The sequence below is a fragment of the Columba livia genome, chromosome 1 (genome assembly GCF_036013475.1).
Source record: "Columba livia isolate bColLiv1 breed racing homer chromosome 1, bColLiv1.pat.W.v2, whole genome shotgun sequence".
Lineage (NCBI taxonomy): Eukaryota > Metazoa > Chordata > Aves > Columbiformes > Columbidae > Columba > Columba livia.
In genome coordinates this window covers 190,329,910-190,357,778 of record NC_088602.1, presented here as the reverse complement: position 1 = coordinate 190,357,778, position 27,869 = coordinate 190,329,910, and the positions used below count along the sequence as shown (strand labels likewise).

Below are 27,869 nucleotides of genomic sequence, written 5' to 3'. Positions count from 1 at the left end.
GTTTAATGTGAAAATTACTCGTGCTTTCAAATACATAAACCTAAACAGATGAAATCTCACGTACATTCTTGTTGTCCTTTTTCCTATTCCTCCCCTACTTCTCCTTCACATTTCCTGTTTTCTCTGTCTACAATGGCCAAAATATTACATGGTAGCAATTCGTTTGCAGGACACACACGGGTTTTGAAATGCCCTCTCTCTCCCCAACTGTATACACAGAACTAAGATACTGGATTTTTGGTACCAACTAGCTAACAGGGTCTGAAATTGCAAACAGCTCCTTGGGAAGCTATATTGAAGGCACCCAGGACAAAGACTTGAAGGGCTCTGGAATAGGGACCGTGTCCCCTCACCAACTACAACCACAATCATGACCGATGGCAGGAGAGGAAAGCAATTCGCTATACCAGTGCTGTACCGTGTGCTCAGGAAGGTGCATATTATAAGAAATTATATTGAAGTAGGGATGGAGGAGATCTTCTGCAGAGATTTTTATTCTGGTAATGTATTCCTACAGCTACACAGAAGGTTGTAATTCCATGATCCTTGCTGCCATTCTGCCACAACCTGCTCACCCCATGGCCTCCCTCTCTCCTGCACAATCCAAAGTGGTCTTCCCCACCTCTTGAGCTTGCTGTTTCTTCTATGCTGTTCCAAAAACTGGAAGATGTGCAGAATGAAGCTGGACAAAGGAATTACAAGCAATCTGCATTCCATCCTAGTACTTCAACAAAACCACTCTCCAGTGATGTTCCCCTGGTGAGTGCTCAGAAACACTCTCCCACCTTTCTCCATGTATCTTTCACAAAATGTCTTGGATTCTTGACCTCCCTTGGTTTTATAGCTGCAAGCCCCACTGTGCCTCCATCCCTAATAGCTATTTCATCATGTTCCTCTTAGGATCTTTGTCACTCTGCAACATTTTTTGTTGCTTCACTTATTTTCATCCATTCGTTCTAGCAAAGCTGCTGCAAAGATCCTCTTCCTAACCTGTAACGTTGACCATACAACTCCTTTTAGTTCTCCTCCTTATTGCAATCTCACTTTCAAGGCCCTGCCTCTAAGCATCATTATTACATACCCTCACTCTTAAGAGATGTCCTGCCTCTGACTGGTCTCTCATCAGCCTTTGCCTCTCACTCAGTTTTCAAGCATTTGAATAAGTTTACAACGGCTCATTGTAAATATCTGCAAAACTAACAAAAGGCTTCAAAACTTGCCTTCTGAATGATGCATATCAAAAATAGACAACTGCTAACAGATATTGGACAGCAGTATTTTAACAATATTGTCTGAAATGTTTCAAATATAATATTACCATGAACATATGTGGGATGAAGTTTCAGCCCCTGTTTTGCGTTGCAAACACAAGACCTAATCTGAAGGAGGAACAGCCCAAAGAGTTCACTGAGATCAACTGAGATCTACATGTGCTTGGGTTCTGCCTTTGGCCTATACAGTCCCTAGTTTCCAGATGTATTTACATACAGCAGGTGTGTGTTACTATCCTACTACTCTAAAATCTTATCTCAGCATTTACTATTTAAAATAACACATAAGGTTACAGTGATACAAATCATAACTCCAGTAACCTGATCTCATAATTGAAAGCACAGTTGTGATGTGATACTAAATATAAGTAAAAGATCCCTTAAAAAAAGTCCAAAAGTCATCAAGTGCCATCTTGGATGAAGGAGTTTTTCTTTTTGTCAGTCAAAGACAATTTATATCAGCTTTTAAAAAAACTCACACCCCACTGAGTTGTCTCAGCATCTCCTTTGAGGTCCTCGGTGTGAAAAGGACAATATCAGCAATGTTATGTCCTAGTCTTGCAAGCTACTGCCCACAAAACACTTGTGAGGGACAGTCTAACCAAAAGCACAGGATGGCGTGGATGGGGGAAAGAAGGGGTTAAACTTCAGGATGAAACCCTTCTGTTTCTATCTTTCCACTCCTACTTCCTCAAAGCAAAACAGAAGCTTAAACACCACCCCACCTTCCCCTGTTTTGACCCAAAATTAGCCAGGACAAAAACTCAATGGATCATAAGCATGCACTTAAAGTTAGCAGGATGAAATGCTGCATTGCAGAAATGACTTATGGCAGGCTTTCATTTCCTGCTTTTCTTGAACTGAGGCCTGTGCAACTACACTCTGACTTAACACATTTTAAAAAAAGAGGCCTGCTAAATCACCTGAGTTGGTGTTAGGTGTTGCATACTCTTAACATTAAAAGAGAAGTACTACTGATGCCCATGGCCTCTGAGGAAACAGTGCAGGAGTTTCCGGGTGGGAAGGAGCTCTGGACTCACTTTGATTCACCTTGAAAGGTCTCTTCTTTCCAAAGAAGGCAGAACACAGAGCTTGCAATATGCTAATGGGAAATAACCTGTTGGAGAGATCAAAGACAGCACGCTGCAGAAGGCAGTCCATACCTCCCAGGCAAAAACAGGACTAAATAGGTTGGAAGACAGTTTACAAAAGCCGGCATGAAAAGAGGCATACAGGCTCTAAAAAAAGAAACAAAACCAACCAGCAAACAAACAAAAAAAAATCTATCCATGTTACATAATTTGTGGTATAACAAAAAGTTCCTAAAAAAAGAAGAGATGAAGAAGCTCTTTCTTAAGCAGGTGGTAACGCTAGCTCTCAGAGGAAAAGGTGGACAAGTCCCAAACTATAGTGGACCTATCAAGGTAACCCAGCAGGGGAGCAGAGATGCTTCAGGCCAGAGGGTCCAGTTCATAAGCAAAGTCACCAGGACACTTAAAAGACACAAACACAGCCAGAATTCGTAACTAAAAGGCAGAGTCACAAGGGACAAGAATTTAAAATTCTGTTTGACTCAAGACAAGAATTGTTTCTTTTCTCTAGAACTGAAACTGAATTGTTGTAGATGAAGATTATCTTGTGAAAGTAAGTTTGCCATTTAAATGGGAAGCAAGCAATCAGCTTAAATTCTGCACTTAAAATCAGAAATGGTTTTAAAACTCACAATTATCAGAGATAGTCCCTGATCTATAAGAGCCAAGCAACTCCTTGACTTCTGTGAGAGGTAAGTCCAACTCTGAAAGTAGACACTGTGAAAATGCATTGCTCAAGACGACCTCAAATTTAACTGAGTTTCAACTTGAGGAAGAGTTAAAATAATCACCCAGCACAAAAAAACCTCAATTTGATAAGCAGATCAATAACACAAAAAGAAAACAACTTCAAAAGAAAAAGTTGTGCATGTATATTTGATATTTGCTAATAAGCAAACAACCCTGAAAAAAGAAAAATTAACCAAAGCATACTGTTGAAGACCCCGTTTATCATTTTAAATGTAATTAAACTACCACACATACTACGCTTTATTTTTTTTCCTTAACAGGGAAAAAAAAAAAAAAAAAAAATCAGATCTGACAGCAGCAAGTGACAGAACATCCACCAGCTTGAGCAGCCATAGGAAAGAACCAAGGTAAAAAGAAGCTCTCCACAGAGTTAAAATACAAGAAGAATAACACAAAATGTACTACAATGGTGAGGTACTTGAGGGAAAGACGTCACAGTTCTCTCTGTGCTCTCTGTGGTTCATGTAGAATCATTTCAGTTGGAAAAGACCCTAAGGATCACCGAGTCTAACCATAACCTAACTCTGGCACTAAACCATGTCCCTAAGAACCTCATCTAAATGCCTTTTAAACACCTCTAGGGATGATGATTCCACCACTTCCCCCAGCAGCCTCTTCCAACACCTGACAACCCTCTCCATGAAGAATTTTTTCCTAATATCCAACCTAAACCTCCCCTGGTGCAACTTGAGGCCATTTCCTCTCATCCTGTCACTTGCTATTCGGGAGAAGAAACCAATAGTCACCTCGCTACAACCTCCTTTCAGGTAGTTGTAGACAGTGGTAAGGTCTCCCCCCAGCTTCCTTTCTCCAGGCTAAACAGCCCCAGCTCCCTCACCTGCTCCTCTTGAGACTTGTGCTCCAGACCCCTCACCAGTTTCATCACCCTCCTCTGCACTATCTCTAATATTTCAATGTCCTTCTTATGACGAGAAGCCCAAAACTGAACACAATATTCAAGGCGCAGCCTCACCAGTGTCGAGTACAGGGGCACAATCACTTCCCTAGTCCTGCTGGCCCCACTATTGCTGATACAAACCAGGATGCTGTTGGCCTTTTTGGCCACCTGGGCACACTGCTGGCTTGTATTCACCTGGCTGTCAATCAACACCCCCAGATCATTCTCTGCCAGGCAGCTTTCCAGCTACTCTTCCCTGAGCCTGTAGCACTGCCTGGGGTTGTTGTGACTCAAGTGCAGGACCCAGCACTTGGCCTTGCTGAACCTCATACAATTGGCCTCATCCCAACAATCCAGCCAGTCCAGATCCCTCTGTATGGCCTTCCTACTCTCCAGCAGATCAACACTCCCACCCAGCTTGGTGTCATCTGCAAACTCACCAAGGGTGCACTCAATCCCCTCATCCAGACAACTGATAAAGAGATTAAACAGAACTGGCCCCAGTACTGAGCAATGGGGAACACCACTTGTGACTGGCCACCAACTGGATTTGGCTCCATTCACAACAACTCTTTGGGCTTGGCCATCCAGCCAGTTCTTTATCCATTGCAGAGTACTGAAGTGCAACTCCAGTGGGCAGCGTGACTGAGTTCTTCTGAGGATATCTAACACAGAGTGTTCTTTATGATGTGTCATTAAAAAAGTGAGAAAAGCAGCTGACCTCTTTATTCTAAGGAAGGTTTGCCTTTTATATGTATTCCACATATAAATTAAAAAAAAAAAAGAAAAAAAAAAAAAGAAAAACGTTCTGGAAAGCACTGTGCTTGATATAGATACCTCTCTAAAAATTATTCAGTTTTTAAATGATAATATCTACGTCTGTAGCACATTTGATGCATCTGCACGGAAAAACTAACCCAAACATGAATTCTATTAGACTTAGGAAATGTCAATAAATCGGGTCAAAACATGGCCTTCGTGATGCAAACTCTTCTATTGATTTTGAGCTGCAAGGTAAAAAGGGCAAGCAGAAGTTAGCTTAAATGCAAATATTTACAATATGTTCCTTACTACCAGTTATCACTTCAGTTGCACAGTTTGACTGATAATTTACTGTAAAAAAGGAAAGAGTAGGACCACAGAAGAGTTTCACTGAGGTGGAAAAAGATTTGTTGCAACAACTTTGTTCCAACAACTTTGTTCCTATTTTAAAGTCAATGTTTGGATTTCAGGACCTTGGCTTCTATTCAGCAAAGCACTTAAGAATTTGTTTAATTCCAGTGGTTTCTGTAAGACTTAAATGTTTTTAGATATTTTACTGAACAGGAGTACAATTATTCACAAAAGCAATATCGCGTATTACTCAAGGGAATGATTGTGTCTTGTGGGTCTCCTGAGTAAAGCACATGCACACAGATGGGGAAAAAAAAAATCAATTTCAAAAGACACTAAAAATAGATGGCTTTTCTGAAAGATGCAAACCTTTTCCTCACATTTAAGCTTCTGTTTGGTTTTATAGTTCATCGATGTTAACAAGGCTATTAATATAGAGTAATATTTTATTGCTGTATTCTGTTCTCAAATGTATATTTTAGAGTAAACCTCTCCCATAGCATCTCCAAGTCTCCAGGCTTATATATTCACAGGTTTCTCCATTGACAAAATACTAGGATTTCCTTGGCTTTGCAGACAGAAGTCAGCACAATGAATTAACAACACTAACAGTTTAAAACAACAAAGCACCAGCTGTGCTGCAAGTGAATGACCACATGTTTTCATTTCCTTTGCCATTTCTCAAAAGTCTTGACATCTCATTACAGAATTCAGCAGAGTAGGTCTTCCCGCTAAAACTATGTCGGCGTGAACAGGGAAGATAACCAGAAATGCAGGTCCAGTCGGAAAACGACAATAGTTACTGTCCTACTGTATATCCAGCTCCTAGTTTGTAAAAGAGAAGAAAGTAAACCAAAATTCTATGGTCTAAATAAACTAGATCCTCGTGCAGCTATTCATGTCAAATAGTCACAGAACTACAGGCTGAACTACAACAGCAGGTACCACTCACAATATCTGCCTAGATTTCCCTGGTTCAAGCATAAGCCTGAAAAAATAAAAAAGAGAAGAATTCAGAGATACTTCACACTAATTCTATTTCTACTGATTGTTGGAGTTTTTTTAAAATCCGTATTTCTAGTTTACATGTAATAGAGGTATGCCACAGAGCTAGGGGAGGAAGCAACAAATAAACTCCATAAATGTTCTCCAGTGTCTGACTGTGAAAAGAAGTGACAACTATTGCACAAGTTCAGTCCACAGCAAAAAGTTTTTTTGTGCAGTACACTTATTTAAAGACCCATTATGAATTGTTTTTACATAACTCCACTTACCTAGCTTACAAAAAAACACGATTCTTTTCCAGAAAACCTTTAACCACCATTATTTCAAAGAATTGATTCAAAGCTTTTATAAGCACAGTTAAGCGTGCATCAAATACAACAACAATAGCGCTATCTGCACTGGGAGTTCCCGAAAGTGCAAACCTGTTATAGTAATTATCATAGAAAGGGAAACATGATGTGATAAACCCTTACACAGCCCTAAGATGGTGAAGCCCTTGGGTGGCAATCTCCCATCATTGGCCAACCCCAAACGGCCAGGTGCAGCCCCTCAGCCCGCTCTGCCCCGCTTCAGGGGGTTCTGGCCGTGGGTGTCCCGGGCCCCGGGGCGGCCCCGCTAGCCGCTCTGTCCCCATCACGGCCCAGGGCCGGAGCGGGCAGGTCCGCGGCCGCCGGGGAATCCTCCTGGGCCGGCAGCAGGGAGAACTCCAGCAGCCGCGCCCGCCGCTGCCTCCCGGTCCGTCCCGCTCGGACACGCCGTGACTGTGCAAGATTCTCGGCTGCGGGGCAACTTGCGGCGACAACCGGCGAGCAGCCCCGCGGCGGCCGGTCGGCTTAACCGGCGCTGCGGAGAAGGGGCGGCAGCGGCGCGGCCATGGGGCCCGGCGGGCAGCCGGCGGTCCTGCACAGCCTCTCCGTGAGGCGGGGGGCGGCGGCCCGAGCGGGCAGCGGCGGGAAGGCCGGCAGGGGCCGCCCTCCGGCGGCGGCGGGCGCGGTTGTCCGGGTTACGGCGAGGCATGCCCGGCCCCGTGGGGCCGCCAGCCGGGGGGAGACCCCCAGCGCCCGCCGCACAGCCCGGCGGACACGCCCCCGCCCGGGCACGCTCGGGGCCGACCCCGCCGCACGGCACCCCCGACCGGCGCACACGACCCCCGGCGCTCCCGCCTCCCAGGCATTGTCTGTCCCCGCCGGGCGGCGCCGGGCTCCTCCCGCTGCCGACCGGCAGCACCTGCCGGCTCCCGGCCCCGCACCTACCAGACGGAGCCGTAGGCGCCGGAGCCCACGGGGGTGAGGTTCTGGTAGCGCTGGGGCACCTCCCACACCGTCTTGTTCAGCTCCTGCCGGTAGAAGCCGCCGCGCTCGGACATCTTCCCGGAGCCGCCGCCGCCGCCAGCAGCAGCAGCGGCAGCCGCCCCTCAGCCGAGGCGGGGAGCGAGGCGGGCACGGCGGGCGCCGGCGGGGAGGAGGGACCGGGAGGGGAAGGGGAGGAGAAGGCGGGAGGCCGAGGGGGTGGGAGCAGCTGCCGGGGGGAGCCCGGGCGGGGGTGAGGTGCTCCCAGCGCACAGGCCCAGGAGCCCCGGGCCGGCCGCCGGTATGTTCCCGGGGGGCGTGTGGGGTGTGGCGAAACGCCGAGCCCGCCCCGGAGCGGCCGGCATCGCTGGCGGGGCGATGGCGGCCGGAGCGGCGACTGCCACCGCATCGGCCACGCCCGCCGGAGCGTACGGGAGGAGCCGGCACCGCTGCCCCTCACCCGACGTCCAGCAGGCGTTTTAGAGCCCCGCTGACACCGCTCTTATTTTGCCACGGCCACCTGAAGCTCCTCCTCGGCCCGCCAGCTCCCCCTTGCTCGGGGTACAAGCGATAGCGGGGTGTGACCCGAGGCATCGCCCCCGGAGCCGCGGACCAGCGGCGGTTCTCCTGCACTGACAGCCCGGCCGGACCGCTCGGGTTTACTCAGAGTCCCCTGGTGAAGAGAATTGCCCCTTGAAGCATTAACTCCCGCATGCATTCAATCATTTGAACACCTCTGCTTTCATCGATGAAGACTCGACCTCTCAGAATAGCAGAAGAAAAATCTTGAAAATTTTAAATTCCCAAAACACATGAACCGACATAAAATGTTCTCTGATTTTTTTACTTTTTTTTTTTTTAAAGTGTGCTTTATACAATATCTTGATGACTCATGCAATCGTTGCAGCACTACTGCAATGTTACCAGTATATTTTGTTATGTATTGTTTCCTTCCTTAATTTCTAATGCTTCCTTGAGCCCCTCTAAATAACTTGTATGTAGCTTGCTTGCATACATTCATTGTGTGGAGATTGCTCTGCACCTGCCTTTGAGTCAGTGTGAATTCCTGTAAATCCTTTCTTTTCAGAACCCTGTGTCAATTCCAATACCATGGGATTGACAAATGGATGCTCAGTTCATGACAGGACATCACTGTGAGTGTGCAGAACACAGACACTTGTATAGTTGTGAGCATGATGAGCCTGAAGGCAAGTTTTAAGGATGCTCCAAACACCAGATGGTTCAAGCCCCAGCTCCTAAACCTCAGCCCATATTGCATGACAGGAATTCCATGCTAGGACTGCCAGAGTGAACAGTGCCAGCAACTTTGGCATTTGCTCACTGCATTTCAAATTAAGAAGGTATGAATTGTACTATAGCCATTTATCTGCAGCCACCCACTCAACAGGTACTAAGCACTCTAAAGCCATAGCCTAGTTCTCACTTCTACTCTGCTCTAGTGCAAAAGATATCTCCAGCCCTCTCCAGACTGCTCCTTGCTCCCACTTGAACTTCTGTGCAGAGGGCAGAGTATTTGAAGGAAATGGTAAGCATGAACAATTCAGCAATACATTCACATATCTTATTTTCCTCTGTAGCGCCATTCTGAGTTTTAAAATCAGAATAACAGTCTGATCACCCTACACCAAGCCAAGAAGAAATATTCCCATCCCTGTAGTTGCCCCTCCCCCCCCGCAAGTAAGCAGACCCAAATGTATTCCAGTGACAAAACAAAGCAAATATTCCTACTTGCTGACTTTTATTTTACTTGGTCTCTGGAGGTGTTTTGGTCTCTGGCCCTCACCCACTCAGCAAATATTAGATTATTTCTTGCTAACTGGAGCCGTGATTACTGGAAGTTGAGTCTATCCATATCTGCCCAGGCTTCTAATAATGTAATTTCCACAGGATTTAATTTTCTGCCTTGTTGATATTTACAGTTGCTCTCAATTCTCTGTCTTCTGTGAGCTTCTATCAGGTGTTTGTATTGCAGTCATGACTCTCAGATTGTGCGTGATTACCTTGTCTTATTGGATACTACATCAATGATGTTCTGCTCCACATGAGGGAGATCCATGAGGGAGATATTAGAAAACACAGAGGTTGCAGGACAGTGCATGAGTTGTTTCAAAGCTAGGTAGGTTGCAGGTCTCCAGAAGCCTCCCACAAAGCAAGCCCTGACAGCTGCTCCTCCCACGGCAGAAGCAGCTCATCCATGTTTGCTCGGTCTGTGGAGGCACATAAGGAAGAGGCAGCTCCCTTGTCAGCCGCATTCTTGTCTGTTAGTTCCTGTTTTACAGGCTGACCAGGTCTGTGTGTGCACAGGGGAGAGCAACGTGACCATGCTCTGAGTAGGTGTGAAGGCATAAGGAAGAGATAAGGTCTAGGCTTCTTCTGCATATACATTGACTTCTCATCAACTTTCATTTCCTATACAGGAAGGAGTGCTACATTAAACTGTGCATCAGGCTGTGTTGGGGCTGCCCATGGACAGGGGAAGGTCACAAAACTGATGAGGACACTGCACACCCCTTCCCCTCCTGCCATGACAGCTCTGTGACAGTTCCTTGCCATGCCAAGTGCTGATGGCCAGAGGGTGACAGGTCAGAACGACTCACTGCATTTCACATATGGTGTCACAGTGCAAGACAGAGGCCTGCGTTCTGTCATGGGGCAGGCTGACATGCCGTACTTCTACAGTCAGGTTCTCTAGCAGAGCTGCCACAGTGGGGCAGCCCAAATAGGCTTGCCTCTGCACTGCCAGTTGTTTTGCTTCCACTGCTTTAACCAGCCCCACAAAGCATTTGCCACCATCCATGAGTCAGTGTAGAGATAAAGTACTGGCCACTTTTCTCTTTCAGCAATGTCCAATACCAACCGTATGGCTTTTACCTCTGCAAACTGGCTTGATCCACCTAGTCCCTCATCAGTCTCTGTGACTTGTCATGTAGGACTCCATACAGCAGATTTCCACTTTCGATGTTTTCCTACAAGACGACAGGATCCATCAATGAACAGGGCATGCTGCTTTTCAGTCTCTGGTAAATCATTAGATGGTGGGGCTTCCTCAGCACGCATCACCTCCTCTTCTTCAGGTGACACTCCAAAATCTTTGCCTTCCAGCCAGTCTGTGATAATTTCTAAGATCCCTGGGCGGTTTCCGTATTCGAGCCTGCTCTGTGATTAATGCAATCCACTTGCTCCATGTAGCTTCAGTTGCATGATGCGTGGAAGAAACCTTACCCTTGAACATCCAGCCTGGTACTGGTAATTGGGGTGCCATGAGGAGCTGAGCTTCAGTACCAATCACTTCTGAAGCAGCTCAAGCTCCTTCATATGCTGCCAGTATCACTTTCGCAGTTGGGGTATAATTGACCTCCGAGTCTTTATGTCCTCTACTCCAAAATCCTAGAGGTTGACCTCGAGTCTCACCTGGTGCCTTTGCCAGAGGCTCCAGGTAGGACCATTGTCCCCAGCTGCAGTATAGAACACATTCTTAATGCATTGTCCTGTCCTGACTGGTCCAAGACCTACTGCATGAACAGTCTCTTGTTTAATTTGTTCAAAGGCTTGTCATTGCTCAGGGCCCCATTGAAAATGTCATTTCTTTTGAGTCACTTGATGAAGAAGGTGCACAATCTGGCTGTAATCTGAAATATGCATTTTGCAGAAGCTCACAACAGCTAAAAAGGCTCGTGTTCCCTTTTTGCTAGTTGTTGGGGACATAGCTGCTATTTTGGTAATCACCTCTCTCAGAATCTGGCGACACCCATCTTGCCATTTAACTCCCAGAAACTGAATCTCTTGGGCAGCTCCCTTGACCTTACCTCTCTTGATGGAAAAAACAGTTTTCAAAAGAATTTGAATTATTCTCTCACCTTTTTTGAAGATTTCTGCTGCTGTATCACCCTATACGATGATGTCATCAATGTATTGCAGGTGTTCTGGAGCTTTACCTTATTCCAGTGCAGTCTGGATCAGTCCATGGCAGATGGTAAGGCTGTGTTTCCATCCCTGGGGCAGTTTTTTCCAGAGGTACTGGATATTCCTCCAGGTAAAGGCAAACCGTGGCCTGCATTCCGCTGCTAAAGGAACCAAGAAAACTGCATTAGCAGTGTTAATTGTGGCATACCATTTGTCTGCCTTTCACTCCAGTTCATATTGCAGTTCTAACACGTCTGACACAGCAGCACTTAATGGTGACGTAACTTTATTTAGGCCACGATAATCTACAGTCAGTCTCCATTCTCCGTATGGAGCTTTGGCACAGGCCATAGAGGACTACTGAAAGGTGAACGAGTCTCCCTGATAACTCCTTGACTCTCTACTCCATCGTATGTCAAAGGTGGCTAGTGGAGTTCCCAGCCTAGATCTCCAGGAGTCAGCTGGCATGTGCCACGGGAAAGAGCCGTGTTTTGTTTGCAGAGCCTCGTGGAGCGGGCTACGGCTGTCCCTGTCCAAATGCAACTCAGGTGCCTTTGGAATATCCGGGGAGAAATGGAAGGGCTTTGGAGAGATTCTTATGAAAAGCTCATGTGCTGTCAGCTGCCGTGTGTCACCAGACTGAGGAAAAACATCTATTTTTTGTAAGCAATCGCTCACGCTTCCATGCCAATGCCGTATTTACGTCATACTTCAGGCGACCATGCTCTCTTGTGAAGCTGGAAGTCCTGCACACAAGCTTTCTTGTCCCTGGTGCAGAATGGTGAGAAAGTGCTCGGGCTGTTGAGGAGGGACAGACAGGGCAGGTGAGGTCGGGGGAGTCGCAGGGTATGTAAGGGAGAGGTTTGACTTGGCAGCCCTTACGGCTGGGGGTGATGTAGTTGAGAGCCTGTGAGTGAGGATTAGGGGCTGGCAAACAAAGAAGGTTCATTGTGGGTGTCTATTAGCAATCAGCCAGCCAGGATGATAGCACTGGTGAGTTCTTGCCTAGGAAATGAGGAGAAATGTCTGGCAATGCTATGGGCATGAAGCATCCTGGGACACGTGCACCCAGACTCGTGACCCAAAGCAGCTTGGCAAAGGTGCTGGCAAAGAGCGTGGCACAAAAGGTCCTGGGCCCCCGGTGGACGGCAAGTTGAGCAGGAGCCAGCGAGGTGGCCTTGGCCCAAGGCGGCAGCCAGTGGTGCCCTGGGCTGCACGGGGCAAAGCCTTGCCAGCAGCTGGAGGGAGGGGACCCTTCCCCTCTGCTCGGTGCTGCTGAGGCCAGGCCTGAAGTGCTGTGCCCGGGTCCGGGCTCCCAGGGCGAGAGAGACACGGGCATAGTGGGGAGAGCCCCCGCTGCCCCTACCCCACCACTGCGCTCAGAATGTTGGGGTGTGTTGACCCGGCGCTGTCCCGGCAACGCTTCTGTGCCAACTCGGAGTGCCAGGGGTAAGAGCCAAGCTCTTGCCCTGCACCACTGGGACGGCACTGGGGCGCTCTCCGCCAGATTTTTCCACGTGTCTGGCCACCCCCTCGCGCCCCGCAAGTGTGCCCAACGCGAGGCAGCTCTTGGTTCCGTGGCCATGGGCCAGGTGAATTGCTGCCGCGGCTCCAGGTAGGCTCCCCCCACGCACGGCTCGGGGACACCCCAGAACAGCCGGACCATGCAGCAGCCGATTTTCTCATGCCCGACGCCGTCTGCTCCGCAGGGACGAGCCTGAGCCTGAGCCCCAGCACCCACGCATGCCCAACGGTGGAAGTGGCCAGGTGGCTGGTGAGTTTGGAGAAGACTAGGGCAGGACGGCCCTTCCCTCCTCCTCTTGCGGACGGGCACTCAGGCTGCACTGGGGCTGCTGCTGCCCTTCCCGCAGGGCACGTCTGTCCCCGTTAGTCTGCGGCAGGAGAGACCTGAGCCCTCGGGATCCCTCGTTGCCAAAGGACACTTCTCCCGTGCGCTCCAGGGTCCAGGAGCGCTGGCCAGGCGCTTCTGCTCCACCTCTCTTTGCTCTCTTCTCCTTGGCAGACGGTGGCGCCCGCAGCAGGAGGAGGAGGTGGCTGCCCTGGCGCTTTGTGCGGCCAGGGACCTCGGCGGCTGCAGAGGCACCGGGGCCGTCGGGCTCTGCCCGCACGGGGCTTCTCTTTGGCCGGCCCCTGGCGGATCTCTGCAGCCAGGACGGCATGCTGCCCCAGCCCATGCAGGTAAGCAAGCCTGGCCAGGGGGTCCCCATCCTGCTGGCTCCTCTGGAGAGGCGCTGTCCCCATGGCAGGCATCCCAGATGAGTCCTGGGGACAAAGCGCGCTCCTCTCCACGTCACCCAACTCCAGCCAGCCCTCTCTTCAGCCCCATCCACACTCACTCCTGCCCCTGAGGAAGCCTGGCCTCTCCCAAGGCATGTCTCCAGCCCAGCAACGTCCTCCTCTCTCCCCTGCAGGACCTGCTGGCTCTGCTACACGAACAGGGGCCATCCACGGAGGGGATCTTCCGGCTGGCGGCCAGCGAGCGTGCCTCCCGGGAGATCAGGGAGGCCCTGGACAGCGGGACCGAGGTCCACCTGGCAAGCCAGCCGGTGCACGTCCTGGCCGTCATCTTGAAGGTGAGCCCTGCTGACCTGGAGTCCGGCAGCTCCCGGCTCTGGCGCTGCTGACGGGCAGCTGCCCGAGCAGGAGCCCAGAGCCGGGAGCTGCTCGGCACCCAGCGTGCTGGGGCTGCTGCCCGTGCTCCCGGCAGCAGCGCTCACAGCCTGACGCGCAGCCCTTGGCACTGCAGGACTTCCTGCGCAAGATCCCCTCCAAGCTCCTGGTGGCGGAGCTCTACCAGCAGTGGATGGCCGCCCTGCAGAAGAGCAGCAGGGAGGAGAGGCTGGTGGGGCTGAAAGAGTAAGTGTGGCCAGCAGCCTGGCTGCTCCGCAGGGACTGGCAGAGCCGGGCGGCACTTGCCTGCAAAGCCACAGCCTGCCTGAAAAAGATGCAGGCATTGGGGCTGGCTCCTTGTGCAAAGGGACTCTGGCCAGAAGGGCAGGCAGGGAGGGAGGTGGCAATATCTCAGGGAAGGCAGCCCCTCTGCTGTAGAGCCGGCTTGGCCAAGGAGCCTTCCCTGGGGTGGGCTTGGCTGACATCAGCATGGGACACCTGTCTTGACAATGCCTGCTTCATCTCTGAACGTTGCGTTCCTGTTCCCGCAGGGTGGCCCGAAAGTTACCCGAGGCCAACCTCCTCCTCCTCAACACCTTGCTGCGGCTGCTGCAGAACATCAGCAGCAACGCCACCGTCAGCAAGATGACAGCCAGCAACCTGGCCATCTGCGTGGGGCCCAACCTCCTCGGCCCACCAGAGGAGGACACGCTCCCTCTGGACACGCTGGTGCAGGCGACAGCCAAGGTACGCTGCGCTTCCCAGCCCGCTGCAGCCTTCCAGGCCCACGCCAGCTTTGCTCTTCAGAGGTTCCTGGCTGCCTCCTGTCTTCAGCCAATGCTGGCAGGGGAGCTGCTGGGAAGAGCAGCCGCACAGCTGCAGCTTTCTGTGCGCAAGGCAGGATGAGGAGCGGGAAGGGCTGTTGGAGCCACTTGCAGCCAGCGCGTTGGAAACCAATGGTTTGCTGTGTGCAGGTGACCCAGCTGGTAGAGTTCCTCATCAACCACCGGGAGGAACTCTTTGAGGCCGAGGAGGAGCGGGAGGAGGAGGAAGAGGGGGCTGGGCTCGCCGCTGAAGGGGCCGAGGAGTCGCCGGCAGCAGGAGCAGAGGCGGAAAGCGCCGAGGTAGGTGAGGTCCACAAGCAGCGTGAGAGAATGCCTCCCCCCTCAGAAGGTGGGATTGCCGCTGCAGGGACGAGCAAGTTCATCCACCCACCTGCAGCTTTGCACGAGTGCAGAGTGAGGCTGATGCAGGTTGGCCATCACTCTTTGTGCAGTGACCCCAGCAGAAGTGGCACAGCTGGGCTGAGCAAAGCCATCCAAGGGATCTGCCTTTTAGAGCTGAGCTGGAAAACGGGCAGGGCTCATCTTCTGCGTTTCCATTGCAGGTGCCTGCAGCCGCTGCAGAAAGCGAAGGCCAGCACAGCTCCTCTGGGCAGAGCAGGTAACATGAGCTAGCTGCGATTTTGAGTAGAATTGATTCCTGTTTGTCATGGCTTTACCTGCCTAACAATCCTTTTGGATGGAAAGCTTGCCAGGCTCTTCGCGGGAGGGGGGAAATCCTTCCCCCCGGAAGAGAAAGCTCCCGCGCGAAGAGGAGAGCGATGCGCAGCCCAGCAAGCGCAGGAGGAGCCTGGAGCCAGGGAGCTCAGGAGCGGGCGACTGAGCCAAGCCAGGTGGGGCGAGAGGAACAAGGAGCCCTGGTGTGTGAAAGAGCCTGCTCTCCCTCTTTCCAATTGTCATGCTGCTCTGAGTCTAGGAAATATTTCTGTGGTGCCCAGAGACGGCCCCAGAGAGGAGGCGTTCACCTTCCCTTGGGAGAAGGGGCATGTCTGGAGGCAAAGAGCACTCCAGCGCTGGCGGTTTTCATTTGGCACTTAGAACCCTAGAATCAAAGAAGAGTTTGGGTTGGAAGGGACCTTCCAAGGTCACCTAATCCAACCTCCCCGCAATCAGCAGGGACATCTTCAATGAGATCGGGTTACTCAGAGCCCCGTCCAGCCTGGCCCTGAATGTTTCCAGGGATGGGGCATCTACCACCTCTCTGGGCAACCTGTGCCAGCATTTCACCGCGTTCATTGTAAAACAGTTCTTCCTCTTGCCTTTGTCTTTGTGCTTGTCTTGGTCTTTGTCTTGGTTCCTCCTTCCTTTACTCTGGTTCGTTTTTACTCTCTGTTCTTACTGCAGCTGTACCCAGGCCTGGCCCTCGAAGCATAGATTTGTACGGCAGTTGAGTCAAAAGCCCCTGTGTCCGCTCAAGCCTCCTCAAGCTCGCACAATCTAAATCATTCTTAGCAAACCACCAAAGCCTAATACTCAGCCCTAAGGAATCCTGCAGAGGAGAACTGTGGATGGGGATTGCCTATCCCGGCAAAGCACGACTTGCTTGTTCTCCTCTCAGCCGTGTACTTAATGCCTGTCTTTTCCCCCCCTCTTTCTCAAGGCAGGTTGAAGAGGAAGTCGCCCTCATGTTGCCACCCTCACGTTGGCTCGGCCGGACGGTCCAGAGTTTGTTTTAGTTAGTTTGTTGGTTAGCAAGTTAGTTAGTTTGTTAGTTAGTTTGTTTGTTGGTTTGTTACTTAGCAGGTTAGTTAGTTTGTTTGTTGGTTAGTTACTTAGCAAGTTAGTTAGTTAGTTAGTTTCTAGTGTAGGTAGCTGTGTACTGAGTGCACTTTTTTTTCACATACGGGTTTGCAAGTTTCCAAAATTTTCCCATAGGTTTTTGAGCCAGTAGGGCAAGAGAGTTTGTTTGTTTGTTTGTTTGTTTGTTTGTTTGTGAGTTAGTTAGCAAGTTTGTTATTTTGTTTGTTTGTTAGTTTCTAGTGTAGGTAGCTGTGTACTGAGTGCACTTTTGGTTCACTTACGGGTTTGCGAGTTTCCAAAATTTTCCCACAGGCTTTTGAGCCGATAGGGCCAGAGAGTTGGTGAGTCAGGTCGGTAGGTAGGTAGGTACATTTGGCTGAACTGCACAAGCTCCCAACAAATGTCTGGAGAACAGCCCTGCTGTCAACAACGTCTGCGGCTGCACAAGATGAGGGCCTGTCTGAAGGAGCTGCAAGAATCCACTGCCAAGCAAGAAAACCTGGCGACCGAGCGACTGAGGCAGGATCCAGCTGTGCGAGCCTCAGTCCTGCTGAGCAGGGTGTCCGGCGCGGATGTGAGCCCTGGCTGCAGCTGTGAGGGGACCGTGGCCCCGCGAGGTGCCAAAGGAAGAAGACTTGCTGCTGCGTCAGGGCACGACTTACCTGTTGTGGTTGTTCTCTCACTGCACAGTCCAATGCGACGTTCTGCTCACTCAGGCAAAGCCCAGTTTAAACAAAGGAATGTATTACTTTAGCCAGTTGCGAGTTACCGATTTCCAGTGATTCCTCATTTCTACCTCCTCTTTTGTTTGGTACATTCCAGAAAGTTTCTGTAACTAAAGATTTAGCAAGTTTCAGAGAGGTTTTAGAACGAATCACCTTGATTCTGCCACTTGATCTCTTACAGACTTAACGTTGAACTTGGAGATGTTCATCAATACGTTCCCTCCTTTCCACCCGAAATTAATAACAGTAAAATAAACCTGAGAATGCCAAGAAGATGCTTCCTGTGCTGCTTTCTTTTGAAATGTAATCAACATCTTTATAAAAGAAAAAATTATCATGGAGCGTTCTATACATTGCTATGAATAACTAAACATTGTGGTATTCTAATCAGCGATAGTGGTGGTCTTGTTGGTTTTAGTGAATTTCTAAAACTGTGCCTATGAACATGTAAATATAACAGGAAAGCTGTGGCTGTTTATCACTACAGAAAAGATGGAGTACGGGCAGCAAGAAGGGCCCAATGAAGCCTCTGTAAACAGGGAGACAGTCATTAGCTGGTCTTAGTGTAACGGTTTCCATGAGATGGCTTTGCAAGAGACCGTGTCTCTTTGTTACTGAATTACAAGACACTTGTTGCATATGCCCGCAGGGTAGTGCCGCTCTTTTTCCTGCTGTTATTAGTAAATACCAGTTCTTGCTGTTGAATACCTGTTTGGAAGCCGCCTAGAGCAGCCCAGTCGATCCAGATGAGCTGCTCCAGCCTCAGGCTCTTATGTCCTGTTACAGCTTAGATGTTGCGACTGGAGAAATGTTTGTGACATTGTGAGAACATGAAGGGTCTTCCTTTGGAGAAAACTTAAAATTTAGCTCTTCGTTTTGAAACTCAAATTTGATAATGCAAAATCCAAGGTATTTAATACCTGTGGTTAGGTACGACATCCACTGAGGAACGCTGCTCTTGACCGAGGACTTTTAAAATCTGGCTAGTACCTTAAGAATTGCATGGCAAGGATGGGTTTCTGTTCTTCCCGAGAAGACATATTCTAATACGGTTTGAGTGGAGAGCTGGGGCTGTGTTTCCTTTTCTCCCCTATTCTTTCTCTGTGGAGGGTCACTAGGTATGTTTGTGCCACCTTTCCACATTCGTGAACAGAGACTAGCATTGTTTCCCTGTTTTGAGGGTAAATATATAGGACTGACATTGCGTGAAGCATCCCGGGACACATGCGCACTTTGGGACTTGTGATCCAAAGCAGCTTGACCAGGCTTCTGGAAAGCAACTTGGCCAAATATGTCCTGGGGGTCCTGGTGCACACCAAGTTGACCAGGAGTCAGCAAGGTGAGCTGACTTACATGCAGTATACACCCTAGCAGCTAAAAAAATGCCTTTGCCATAAACCAGTATTATGTTCTTCCCCTAACACGCTCCACAAATGCAGCTCGGGCCCTTTAGTAGGTGACCAATGTCTAGAAGATAAAGCTCTGTATCCTGTGTACATCCTTTCAAAAGAAGGCATTTTAAATTCTGACCATCTTCGAATACGTCTTGCTCATATGACGTGACAAATACTTCTACACAGTTGCACATGCTGCAGAAGGCACGTGTTGAGCTGCAAGAATTTCCGCTAAGGACACAGGTAACGAAATGGCCATTTGAAGGCATTTCCTGCAGGCTGGAGGAAACGGGCAGCAAGCACTGAGGTGCTTTCCATATTTAAATGTTTAAATTAGTGTTTCTTGAAGTTTGCCAAATGGAGACGGTTAGAACAAGACACAGTAAAAAATAAAACAAAGCGCGTTCCTTAGCCCCCATATTTGCTCTTCACTGCACAAGCTAGCCAAAACGTGCGGAGAATGCTCCCACTAGGTCTCAGCTACGGGGATCCAGGACACAAACCTCCTTGGCGGAAGAGGTAATAAAATGGGCATTTGAGGGCATTTCCTGCACGTTGGAGAAAACGGGTAGCGAGCACTGAGATGATCTCCGTCTCTCATGAACACACAAGGAAATGGGTGAGGCATTTGACCCTCCTGAAATGCTGCTGCTTTATGCCCTTCTCACTGCATTAGAAGGAACCTGCATGCGGAGCTGCATCACTCAAGCCAGCTGCGCGCTTTTCCCTGTTTGCTCGGTCAGGTAGTCTGGAACGGTGACAGAACTATTGCGTGTGAGCTGTATCACAGTCCCGTCACTTCTCAGCACGACAGTGCTCAGGAGCCACTTGCTTTGAGCCTTATAAAAGCCAAAAGGAACCAAACCTGGAGAAGACATCAAAGCAGAAGTCCTGAAGAACCTCCAAGGCCAACTTAGAGAGGTTTTCATGGAAGATAGGAAACAGTGAGACACAGGCGATGAACAGCCTGTAATGCAGCTTACAGAAATATGATGGTTACATAGAGAAACCTTGTATTCCATGGGCAGATTTGTTGTATCAAAATGTATTTACTAGAGAGAGACTTGCTTCGTGATAGAATGAAAAGACGTAATCTGAAAGGTGATGTGAAAAGGGGAGATTCTTCATCTTAAACTGTGCTGGTGCTCGACAGCACACAAAGAGCGGTGGCTTGCTTGGCGCTTTTGAAATTCTGTCAGTGGTAAATGGGTAGGGCACGATGAATTAGCTGCGGTCAGGCGCTTTGCTGTGGGAACAACCTGTTGCTTTCAGCATGTTGGTTGACCAGACGCTGCCTGTGAAACTCACTCAGGTATTAAATGGAAAGCAGGAGCGATGGGTGGAGCGATGTATTTGCTGTTTCACGACTACTTTAAAAATGGCTCTTCACTTTGGCCGATGTCTTGTAGTATGTAGATATGTTATATATTAATACCTTTTCTTCAATAAAGGAGTGTTTCTTTGCAGGAAGCAGACATGAGACACATCCTTTCTTCAAAGGTCAAAAGCTTCTTTCACTAAGTCCATTGTGTTTTTTGAATCTTGCCAAATGGAGATGGTTAGAACAAGACACAGTAAAAAAATAAACAACAAGAACAACACCACCAAAGCGCGTTCCTTAGCCCCCAATATTTGCTCTTAACTGCACAAGCTACCCAAAATGTGCGGAGAATGCTCCCACTGGGTCTCAGCTATGGGGATACAGGACACAAACCTCCTCGGCAGAAGAGGGAACGACAACCAGGGTGGGGTTCGGTTCACTGTGACTTGGGTGTCACAGTGTTGGGACTTGGTTTCCACAAAGCCCGTTAGAGTGAGCGGGCAGCAAGGGCTTGATGACAGAGCCTCTCCCTGGGCATGGTTTGGGAATGGTCTGAGATTCTAGAGGGGATGTTCTCTGACCTCCAGCTGTCCCCTCAGAAGGGCCAGACTATCCCTAGGTCCTGCGTCACATCTGCTGATCCCTAGGTGCTGGTTTCGTTACGGCATCTGAAATGGCATTAAGTTGCCTGCGCGTAGGAAATCAAACTGAGGCCTTAGTCGATACACTCCCTTAAGTCTAAAGGTGTCCTAAAGATGTCTGCTTAAGGACAGTAGGAATAAGTCCTTCCTCTGCTACCTAGAATGGGATCTTGGCAATTATTTCACATGCAAAGCTGCAGTAGAGCTCTGTAAATTGGGAGGAGCTGAATGCCCAATTTGGTGTCTGGTATTGGAGTGGGTGGCCTCAGCACCTCTGGCTGCTTCTCAAAAACTACTACTCCATCGTATGTCAACGGTGGCTAGTGGAGTTCCCAGCCTAGATCTCCAGGAGTCAGCTGGCATGTGCCACGGGAAAGAGCCCTGTTTTGTTTGCAGAGCCTCGTGGAGCGGGCTACGGCTGTCCCTGTCCAAATGCAACTCAGGTGCCTTTGGAATATCCGGGGAGAAATGGAAGGGCTTTGGAGAGATTCTTATGAAAAGCTCATGTGCTGTCAGCTGCCGTGTGTCACCAGACTGAGGAAAAACATCTATTTTTTGTAAGCAATCGCTCACGCTTCCATGCCAATGCCGTATTTACGTCATACTTCAGGCGACCATGCTCTCTTGTGAAGCTGGAAGTCCTGCACACAAGCTTTCCTGTCCCTGGTGCAGAATGGTGAGAAAGTGCTCGGGCTGTTGAGGAGGGACAGACAGGGCAGGTGAGGTCGGGGGAGTCGCAGGGTATGTAAGGGAGAGGTTTGACTTGGCAGCCCTTACGGCTGGGGGTGATGTAGTTGAGAGCCTGTGAGTGAGGATTAGGGGCTGGCAAACAAAAAGGTTCATTGTGGGTGTCTATTAGCAATCAGCCAGCCAGGATGATAGCACTGGTGAGTTCTTGCCTAGGAAATGAGGAGAAATGTCTGGCAATGCTATGGGCATGAAGCATCCTGGGACACGTGCACCCAGACTCGTGACCCAAAGCAGCTTGGCAAAGGTGCTGGCAAAGAGCGTGGCACAAAAGGTCCTGGGCCCCCGGTGGACGGCAAGTTGAGCAGGAGCCAGCGAGGTGGCCTTGGCCCAAGGCGGCAGCCAGTGGTGCCCTGGGCTGCACGGGGCAAAGCCTTGCCAGCAGCTGGAGGGAGGGGACCCTTCCCCTCTGCTCGGCGTTGCTGAGGCCAGGCCTGAAGTGCTGTGCCCGGGTCCGGGCTCCCAGGGCGAGAGAGACACGGGCATAGTGGGGAGAGCCCCCGCTGCCCCTCCCCCACCACTGCGCTCAGAATGTTGGGGTGTGTTGACCCGGCGCTGTCCCGGCAACGCTTCTGTGCCAACTCGGAGTGCCAGGGGTAAGAGCCAAGCTCTTGCCCTGCACCACTGGGACGGCACTGGGGCGCTCTTCGCCAGATTTTTCCACGCGTCTGGCCACCCCCTCGCGCCCCGCAAGCGTGCCCAACGCGAGGCAGCTCTTGGTTCCGTGGCCATGGGCCAGGTGAATTGCTGCCGCGGCTCCAGGTAGGCTCCCCCCACGCACGGCTCGGGGACACCCCAGAACAGCCGGACCATGCAGCAGCCGATTTTCTCATGCCCGACGCCGTCTGCTCCGCAGGGACGAGCCTGAGCCTGAGCCCCAGCACCCATGCATGCCCAACGGTGGAAGTGGCCAGGTGGCTGGTGAGTTTGGAGAAGACTAGGGCAGGACGGCCCTTCCCTCCTCCTCTTGCGGACGGGCACTCAGGCTGCACTGGGGCTGCTGCTGCCCTTCCCGCAGGGCACGTCTGTCCCCGTTAGTCTGCGGCAGGAGAGACCTGAGCCCTCGGGATCCCTCGTTGCCAAAGGACACTTCTCCCGTGCGCTCCAGGGTCCAGGAGCGCTGGCCAGGCGCTTCTGCTCCACCTCTCTTTGCTCTCTTCTCCTTGGCAGACGGTGGCGCCCGCAGCAGGAGGAGGAGGTGGCTGCCCTGGCGCTTTGTGCGGCCAGGGACCTCGGCGGCTGCAGAGGCACCGGGGCCGTCGGGCTCTGCCCGCACGGGGCTTCTCTTTGGCCGGCCCCTGGCGGATCTCTGCAGCCAGGACGGCATGCTGCCCCAGCCCATGCAGGTAAGCAAGCCTGGCCAGGGGGTCCCCATCCTGCTGGCTCCTCTGGAGAGGCGCTGTCCCCATGGCAGGCATCCCAGATGAGTCCTGGGGACAAAGCGCGCTCCTCTCCACGTCACCCAACTCCAGCCAGCCCTCTCTTCAGCCCCATCCACACTCACTCCTGCCCCTGAGGAAGCCTGGCCTCTCCCAAGGCATGTCTCCAGCCCAGCAACGTCCTCCTCTCTCCCCTGCAGGACCTGCTGGCTCTGCTACACGAACAGGGGCCATCCACGGAGGGGATCTTCCGGCTGGCGGCCAGCGAGCGTGCCTCCCGGGAGATCAGGGAGGCCCTGGACAGCGGGACCGAGGTCCACCTGGCAAGCCAGCCGGTGCACGTCCTGGCCGTCATCTTGAAGGTGAGCCCTGCTGACCTGGAGTCCGGCAGCTCCCGGCTCTGGCGCTGCTGACGGGCAGCTGCCCGAGCAGGAGCCCAGAGCCGGGAGCTGCTCGGCACCCAGCGTGCTGGGGCTGCTGCCCGTGCTCCCGGCAGCAGCGCTCACAGCCTGACGCGCAGCCCTTGGCACTGCAGGACTTCCTGCGCAAGATCCCCTCCAAGCTCCTGGTGGCGGAGCTCTACCAGCAGTGGATGGCCGCCCTGCAGAAGAGCAGCAGGGAGGAGAGGCTGGTGGGGCTGAAAGAGTAAGTGTGGCCAGCAGCCTGGCTGCTCCGCAGGGACTGGCAGAGCCGGGCGGCACTTGCCTGCAAAGCCACAGCCTGCCTGAAAAAGATGCAGGCATTGGGGCTGGCTCCTTGTGCAAAGGGACTCTGGCCAGAAGGGCAGGCAGGGAGGGAGGTGGCAATATCTCAGGGAAGGCAGCCCCTCTGCTGTAGAGCCGGCTTGGCCAAGGAGCCTTCCCTGGGGTGGGCTTGGCTGACATCAGCATGGGACACCTGTCTTGACAATGCCTGCTTCATCTCTGAACGTTGCGTTCCTGTTCCCGCAGGGTGGCCCGAAAGTTACCCGAGGCCAACCTCCTCCTCCTCAACACCTTGCTGCGGCTGCTGCAGAACATCAGCAGCAACGCCACCGTCAGCAAGATGACAGCCAGCAACCTGGCCATCTGCGTGGGGCCCAACCTCCTCGGCCCACCAGAGGAGGACACGCTCCCTCTGGACACGCTGGTGCAGGCGACAGCCAAGGTACGCTGCGCTTCCCAGCCCGCTGCAGCCTTCCAGGCCCACGCCAGCTTTGCTCTTCAGAGGTTCCTGGCTGCCTCCTGTCTTCAGCCAATGCTGGCAGGGGAGCTGCTGGGAAGAGCAGCCGCACAGCTGCAGCTTTCTGTGCGCAAGGCAGGATGAGGAGCGGGAAGGGCTGTTGGAGCCACTTGCAGCCAGCGCGTTGGAAACCAATGGTTTGCTGTGTGCAGGTGACCCAGCTGGTAGAGTTCCTCATCAACCACCGGGAGGAACTCTTTGAGGCCGAGGAGGAGCGGGAGGAGGAGGAAGAGGGGGCTGGGCTCGCCGCTGAAGGGGCCGAGGAGTCGCCGGCAGCAGGAGCAGAGGCGGAAAGCGCCGAGGTAGGTGAGGTCCACAAGCAGCGTGAGAGAATGCCTCCCCCCTCAGAAGGTGGGATTGCCGCTGCAGGGACGAGCAAGTTCATCCACCCACCTGCAGCTTTGCACGAGTGCAGAGTGAGGCTGATGCAGGTTGGCCATCACTCTTTGTGCAGTGACCCCAGCAGAAGTGGCACAGCTGGGCTGAGCAAAGCCATCCAAGGGATCTGCCTTTTAGAGCTGAGCTGGAAAACGGGCAGGGCTCATCTTCTGCATTTCCATTGCAGGTGCCTGCAGCCGCTGCAGAAAGCGAAGGCCAGCACAGCTCCTCTGGGCAGAGCAGGTAACATGAGCTAGCTGCGATTTTGAGTAGAATTGATTCCTGTTTGTCATGGCTTTACCTGCCTAACAATCCTTTTGGATGGAAAGCTTGCCAGGCTCTTCGCGGGAGGGGGGAAATCCTTCCCCCCGGAAGAGAAAGCTCCCGCGCGAAGAGGAGAGCGATGCGCAGCCCAGCAAGCGCAGGAGGAGCCTGGAGCCAGGGAGCTCAGGAGCGGGCGACTGAGCCAAGCCAGGTGGGGCGAGAGGAACAAGGAGCCCTGGTGTGTGAAAGAGCCTGCTCTCCCTCTTTCCAATTGTCATGCTGCTCTGAGTCTAGGAAATATTTCTGTGGTGCCCAGAGACGGCCCCAGAGAGGAGGCGTTCACCTTCCCTTGGGAGAAGGGGCATGTCTGGAGGCAAAGAGCACTCCAGCGCTGGCGGTTTTCATTTGGCACTTAGAACCCTAGAATCAAAGAAGAGTTTGGGTTGGAAGGGACCTTCCAAGGTCACCTAATCCAACCTCCCCGCAATCAGCAGGGACATCTTCAATGAGATCGGGTTACTCAGAGCCCCGTCCAGCCTGGCCCTGAATGTTTCCAGGGATGGGGCATCTACCACCTCTCTGGGCAACCTGTGCCAGCATTTCACCGCGTTCATTGTAAAACAGTTCTTCCTCTTGCCTTTGTCTTTGTGCTTGTCTTGGTCTTTGTCTTGGTTCCTCCTTCCTTTACTCTGGTTCGTTTTTACTCTCTGTTCTTACTGCAGCTGTACCCAGGCCTGGCCCTCGAAGCATAGATTTGTACGGCAGTTGAGTCAAAATCCCCTGTGTCCGCTCAAGCCTCCTCAAGCTCGCACAATCTAAATCATTCTTAGCAAACCACCAAAGCCTAATACTCAGCCCTAAGGAATCCTGCAGAGGAGAACTGTGGATGGGGATTGCCTATCCCGGCAAAGCACGACTTGCTTGTTCTCCTCTCAGCCGTGTACTTAATGCCTGTCTTTTCCCCCCCTCTTTCTCAAGGCAGGTTGAAGAGGAAGTCGCCCTCATGTTGCCACCCTCACGTTGGCTCGGCCGGACGGTCCAGAGTTTGTTTTAGTTAGTTTGTTGGTTAGCAAGTTAGTTAGTTTGTTAGTTAGTTTGTTTGTTGGTTTGTTACTTAGCAGGTTAGTTAGTTTGTTTGTTGGTTAGTTACTTAGCAAGTTAGTTAGTTAGTTAGTTTCTAGTGTAGGTAGCTGTGTACTGAGTGCACTTTTTTTTCACATACGGGTTTGCAAGTTTCCAAAATTTTCCCATAGGTTTTTGAGCCAGTAGGGCAAGAGAGTTTGTTTGTTTGTTTGTTTGTTTGTTTGTTTGTGAGTTAGTTAGCAAGTTTGTTATTTTGTTTGTTTGTTAGTTTCTAGTGTAGGTAGCTGTGTACTGAGTGCACTTTTGGTTCACTTACGGGTTTGCGAGTTTCCAAAATTTTCCCACAGGCTTTTGAGCCGATAGGGCCAGAGAGTTGGTGAGTCAGGTCGGTAGGTAGGTAGGTACATTTGGCTGAACTGCACAAGCTCCCAACAAATGTCTGGAGAACAGCCCTGCTGTCAACAACGTCTGCGGCTGCACAAGATGAGGGCCTGTCTGAAGGAGCTGCAAGAATCCACTGCCAAGCAAGAAAACCTGGCGACCGAGCGACTGAGGCAGGATCCAGCTGTGCGAGCCTCAGTCCTGCTGAGCAGGGTGTCCGGCGCGGATGTGAGCCCTGGCTGCAGCTGTGAGGGGACCGTGGCCCCGCGAGGTGCCAAAGGAAGAAGACTTGCTGCTGCGTCAGGGCACGACTTACCTGTTGTGGTTGTTCTCTCACTGCACAGTCCAATGCGACGTTCTGCTCACTCAGGCAAAGCCCAGTTTAAACAAAGGAATGTATTACTTTAGCCAGTTGCGAGTTACCGATTTCCAGTGATTCCTCATTTCTACCTCCTCTTTTGTTTGGTACATTCCAGAAAGTTTCTGTAACTAAAGATTTAGCAAGTTTCAGAGAGGTTTTAGAACGAATCACCTTGATTCTGCCACTTGATCTCTTACAGACTTAACGTTGAACTTGGAGATGTTCATCAATACGTTCCCTCCTTTCCACCCGAAATTAATAACAGTAAAATAAACCTGAGAATGCCAAGAAGATGCTTCCTGTGCTGCTTTCTTTTGAAATGTAATCAACATCTTTATAAAAGAAAAAATTATCATGGAGCGTTCTATACATTGCTATGAATAACTAAACATTGTGGTATTCTAATCAGCGATAGTGGTGGTCTTGTTGGTTTTAGTGAATTTCTAAAACTGTGCCTATGAACATGTAAATATAACAGGAAAGCTGTGGCTGTTTATCACTACAGAAAAGATGGAGTACGGGCAGCAAGAAGGGCCCAATGAAGCCTCTGTAAACAGGGAGACAGTCATTAGCTGGTCTTAGTGTAACGGTTTCCATGAGATGGCTTTGCAAGAGACCGTGTCTCTTTGTTACTGAATTACAAGACACTTGTTGCATATGCCCGCAGGGTAGTGCCGCTCTTTTTCCTGCTGTTATTAGTAAATACCAGTTCTTGCTGTTGAATACCTGTTTGGAAGCCGCCTAGAGCAGCCCAGTCGATCCAGATGAGCTGCTCCAGCCTCAGGCTCTTATGTCCTGTTACAGCTTAGATGTTGCGACTGGAGAAATGTTTGTGACATTGTGAGAACATGAAGGGTCTTCCTTTGGAGAAAACTTAAAATTTAGCTCTTCGTTTTGAAACTCAAATTTGATAATGCAAAATCCAAGGTATTTAATACCTGTGGTTAGGTACGACATCCACTGAGGAACGCTGCTCTTGACCGAGGACTTTTAAAATCTGGCTAGTACCTTAAGAATTGCATGGAAAGGGTGGGTTTCTGTTCTTCCCGAGAAGACATATTCTAATACGGTTTGAGTGGAGAGCTGGGGCTTTGTTTCCTTTTCTCCCCTATTCTTTCTCTGTGGAGGGTCACTAGGTATGTTTGTGCCACCTTTCCACATTCGTGAACAGAGACTAGCATTGTTTCCCTGTTTTGAGGGTAAATATATAGGACTGACATTGCGTGAAGCATCCCGGGACACATGCGCACTTTGGGACTTGTGATCCAAAGCAGCTTGACCAGGCTTCTGGAAAGCAACTTGGCCAAATATGTCCTGGGGGTCCTGGTGCACACCAAGTTGACCAGGAGTCAGCAAGGTGAGCTGACTTACATGCAGTATACACCCTAGCAGCTAAAAAAATGCCTTTGCCATAAACCAG

General features: G+C 51.0%; 3 protein-coding genes across 4 annotated transcripts in view; 2 read left to right on the top strand and 1 right to left on the bottom strand.

The window, feature by feature from the left end:
* Positions 1 to 7,814, bottom strand: part of MAPK11 (mitogen-activated protein kinase 11) — a 33,879-nt gene extending 26,065 nt beyond the window's left edge. Inside the window, exon 1 of one of the 2 annotated variants that reach the window (XM_065048911.1) lies at positions 7,382 to 7,814. In XM_065048911.1, coding sequence (XP_064904983.1) covers positions 7,382 to 7,494 — 113 coding nt within the window. In that variant the 5' untranslated portion in view covers positions 7,495 to 7,814. The remainder of the gene's footprint in view (positions 1 to 7,381) is intronic. The other variant, XM_065048912.1, reaches the window with a different exon arrangement.
* Positions 7,815 to 12,924: 5,110 nt separating this feature from the next.
* On the top strand, positions 12,925 to 17,695 carry LOC135578708 (T-cell activation Rho GTPase-activating protein-like). Its single transcript, XM_065054452.1, has 8 exons — positions 12,925 to 13,115; positions 13,365 to 13,540; positions 13,774 to 13,935; positions 14,109 to 14,218; positions 14,524 to 14,719; positions 14,947 to 15,096; positions 15,360 to 15,415; positions 15,502 to 17,695. Exons 1-8 carry the CDS (start codon positions 13,085 to 13,087, stop codon positions 15,635 to 15,637), a joined length of 1,017 nt encoding a protein of 338 aa, XP_064910524.1. The 5' UTR covers positions 12,925 to 13,084; the 3' UTR covers positions 15,638 to 17,695.
* A 5,606-nt stretch (positions 17,696 to 23,301) lies between these two features.
* Positions 23,302 to 26,875, top strand: LOC135578959 (T-cell activation Rho GTPase-activating protein-like). Its single transcript, XM_065055632.1, has 6 exons — positions 23,302 to 23,406; positions 23,712 to 23,907; positions 24,135 to 24,284; positions 24,548 to 24,603; positions 24,690 to 24,835; positions 25,607 to 26,875. The coding sequence occupies exons 1-5, from the start codon at positions 23,354 to 23,356 to the stop codon at positions 24,823 to 24,825; spliced, it is 591 nt and encodes a 196-aa protein (XP_064911704.1). The 5' UTR covers positions 23,302 to 23,353; the 3' UTR covers positions 24,826 to 24,835; positions 25,607 to 26,875.
* Positions 26,876 to 27,869: the final 994 nt, after the last annotated feature.

Excerpts from the sequence above, each read along its gene's own strand:
- LOC135578708 (XM_065054452.1), top strand. The coding sequence starts at position 13,085 with ATGCCCAACGGTGGAAGTGGCCAGGTGGCTG. Across the intron at positions 13,541-13,773 it reads TGCTGCCCCAGCCCATGCAG|GACCTGCTGGCTCTGCTACA; the intron begins GTAAGCAAGCCT and ends TCTCCCCTGCAG. Across the intron at positions 14,720-14,946 it reads TGGTGCAGGCGACAGCCAAG|GTGACCCAGCTGGTAGAGTT; the intron begins GTACGCTGCGCT and ends TGCTGTGTGCAG.
- LOC135578959 (XM_065055632.1), top strand. The coding sequence starts at position 23,354 with ATGGCCGCCCTGCAGAAGAGCAGCAGGGAGGAGAGGCTGGTGGGGCTG. Across the intron at positions 23,407-23,711 it reads AGGCTGGTGGGGCTGAAAGA|GGTGGCCCGAAAGTTACCCG; the intron begins GTAAGTGTGGCC and ends CTGTTCCCGCAG. Across the intron at positions 24,604-24,689 it reads AGCTCCTCTGGGCAGAGCAG|CTTGCCAGGCTCTTCGCGGG; the intron begins GTAACATGAGCT and ends TTGGATGGAAAG.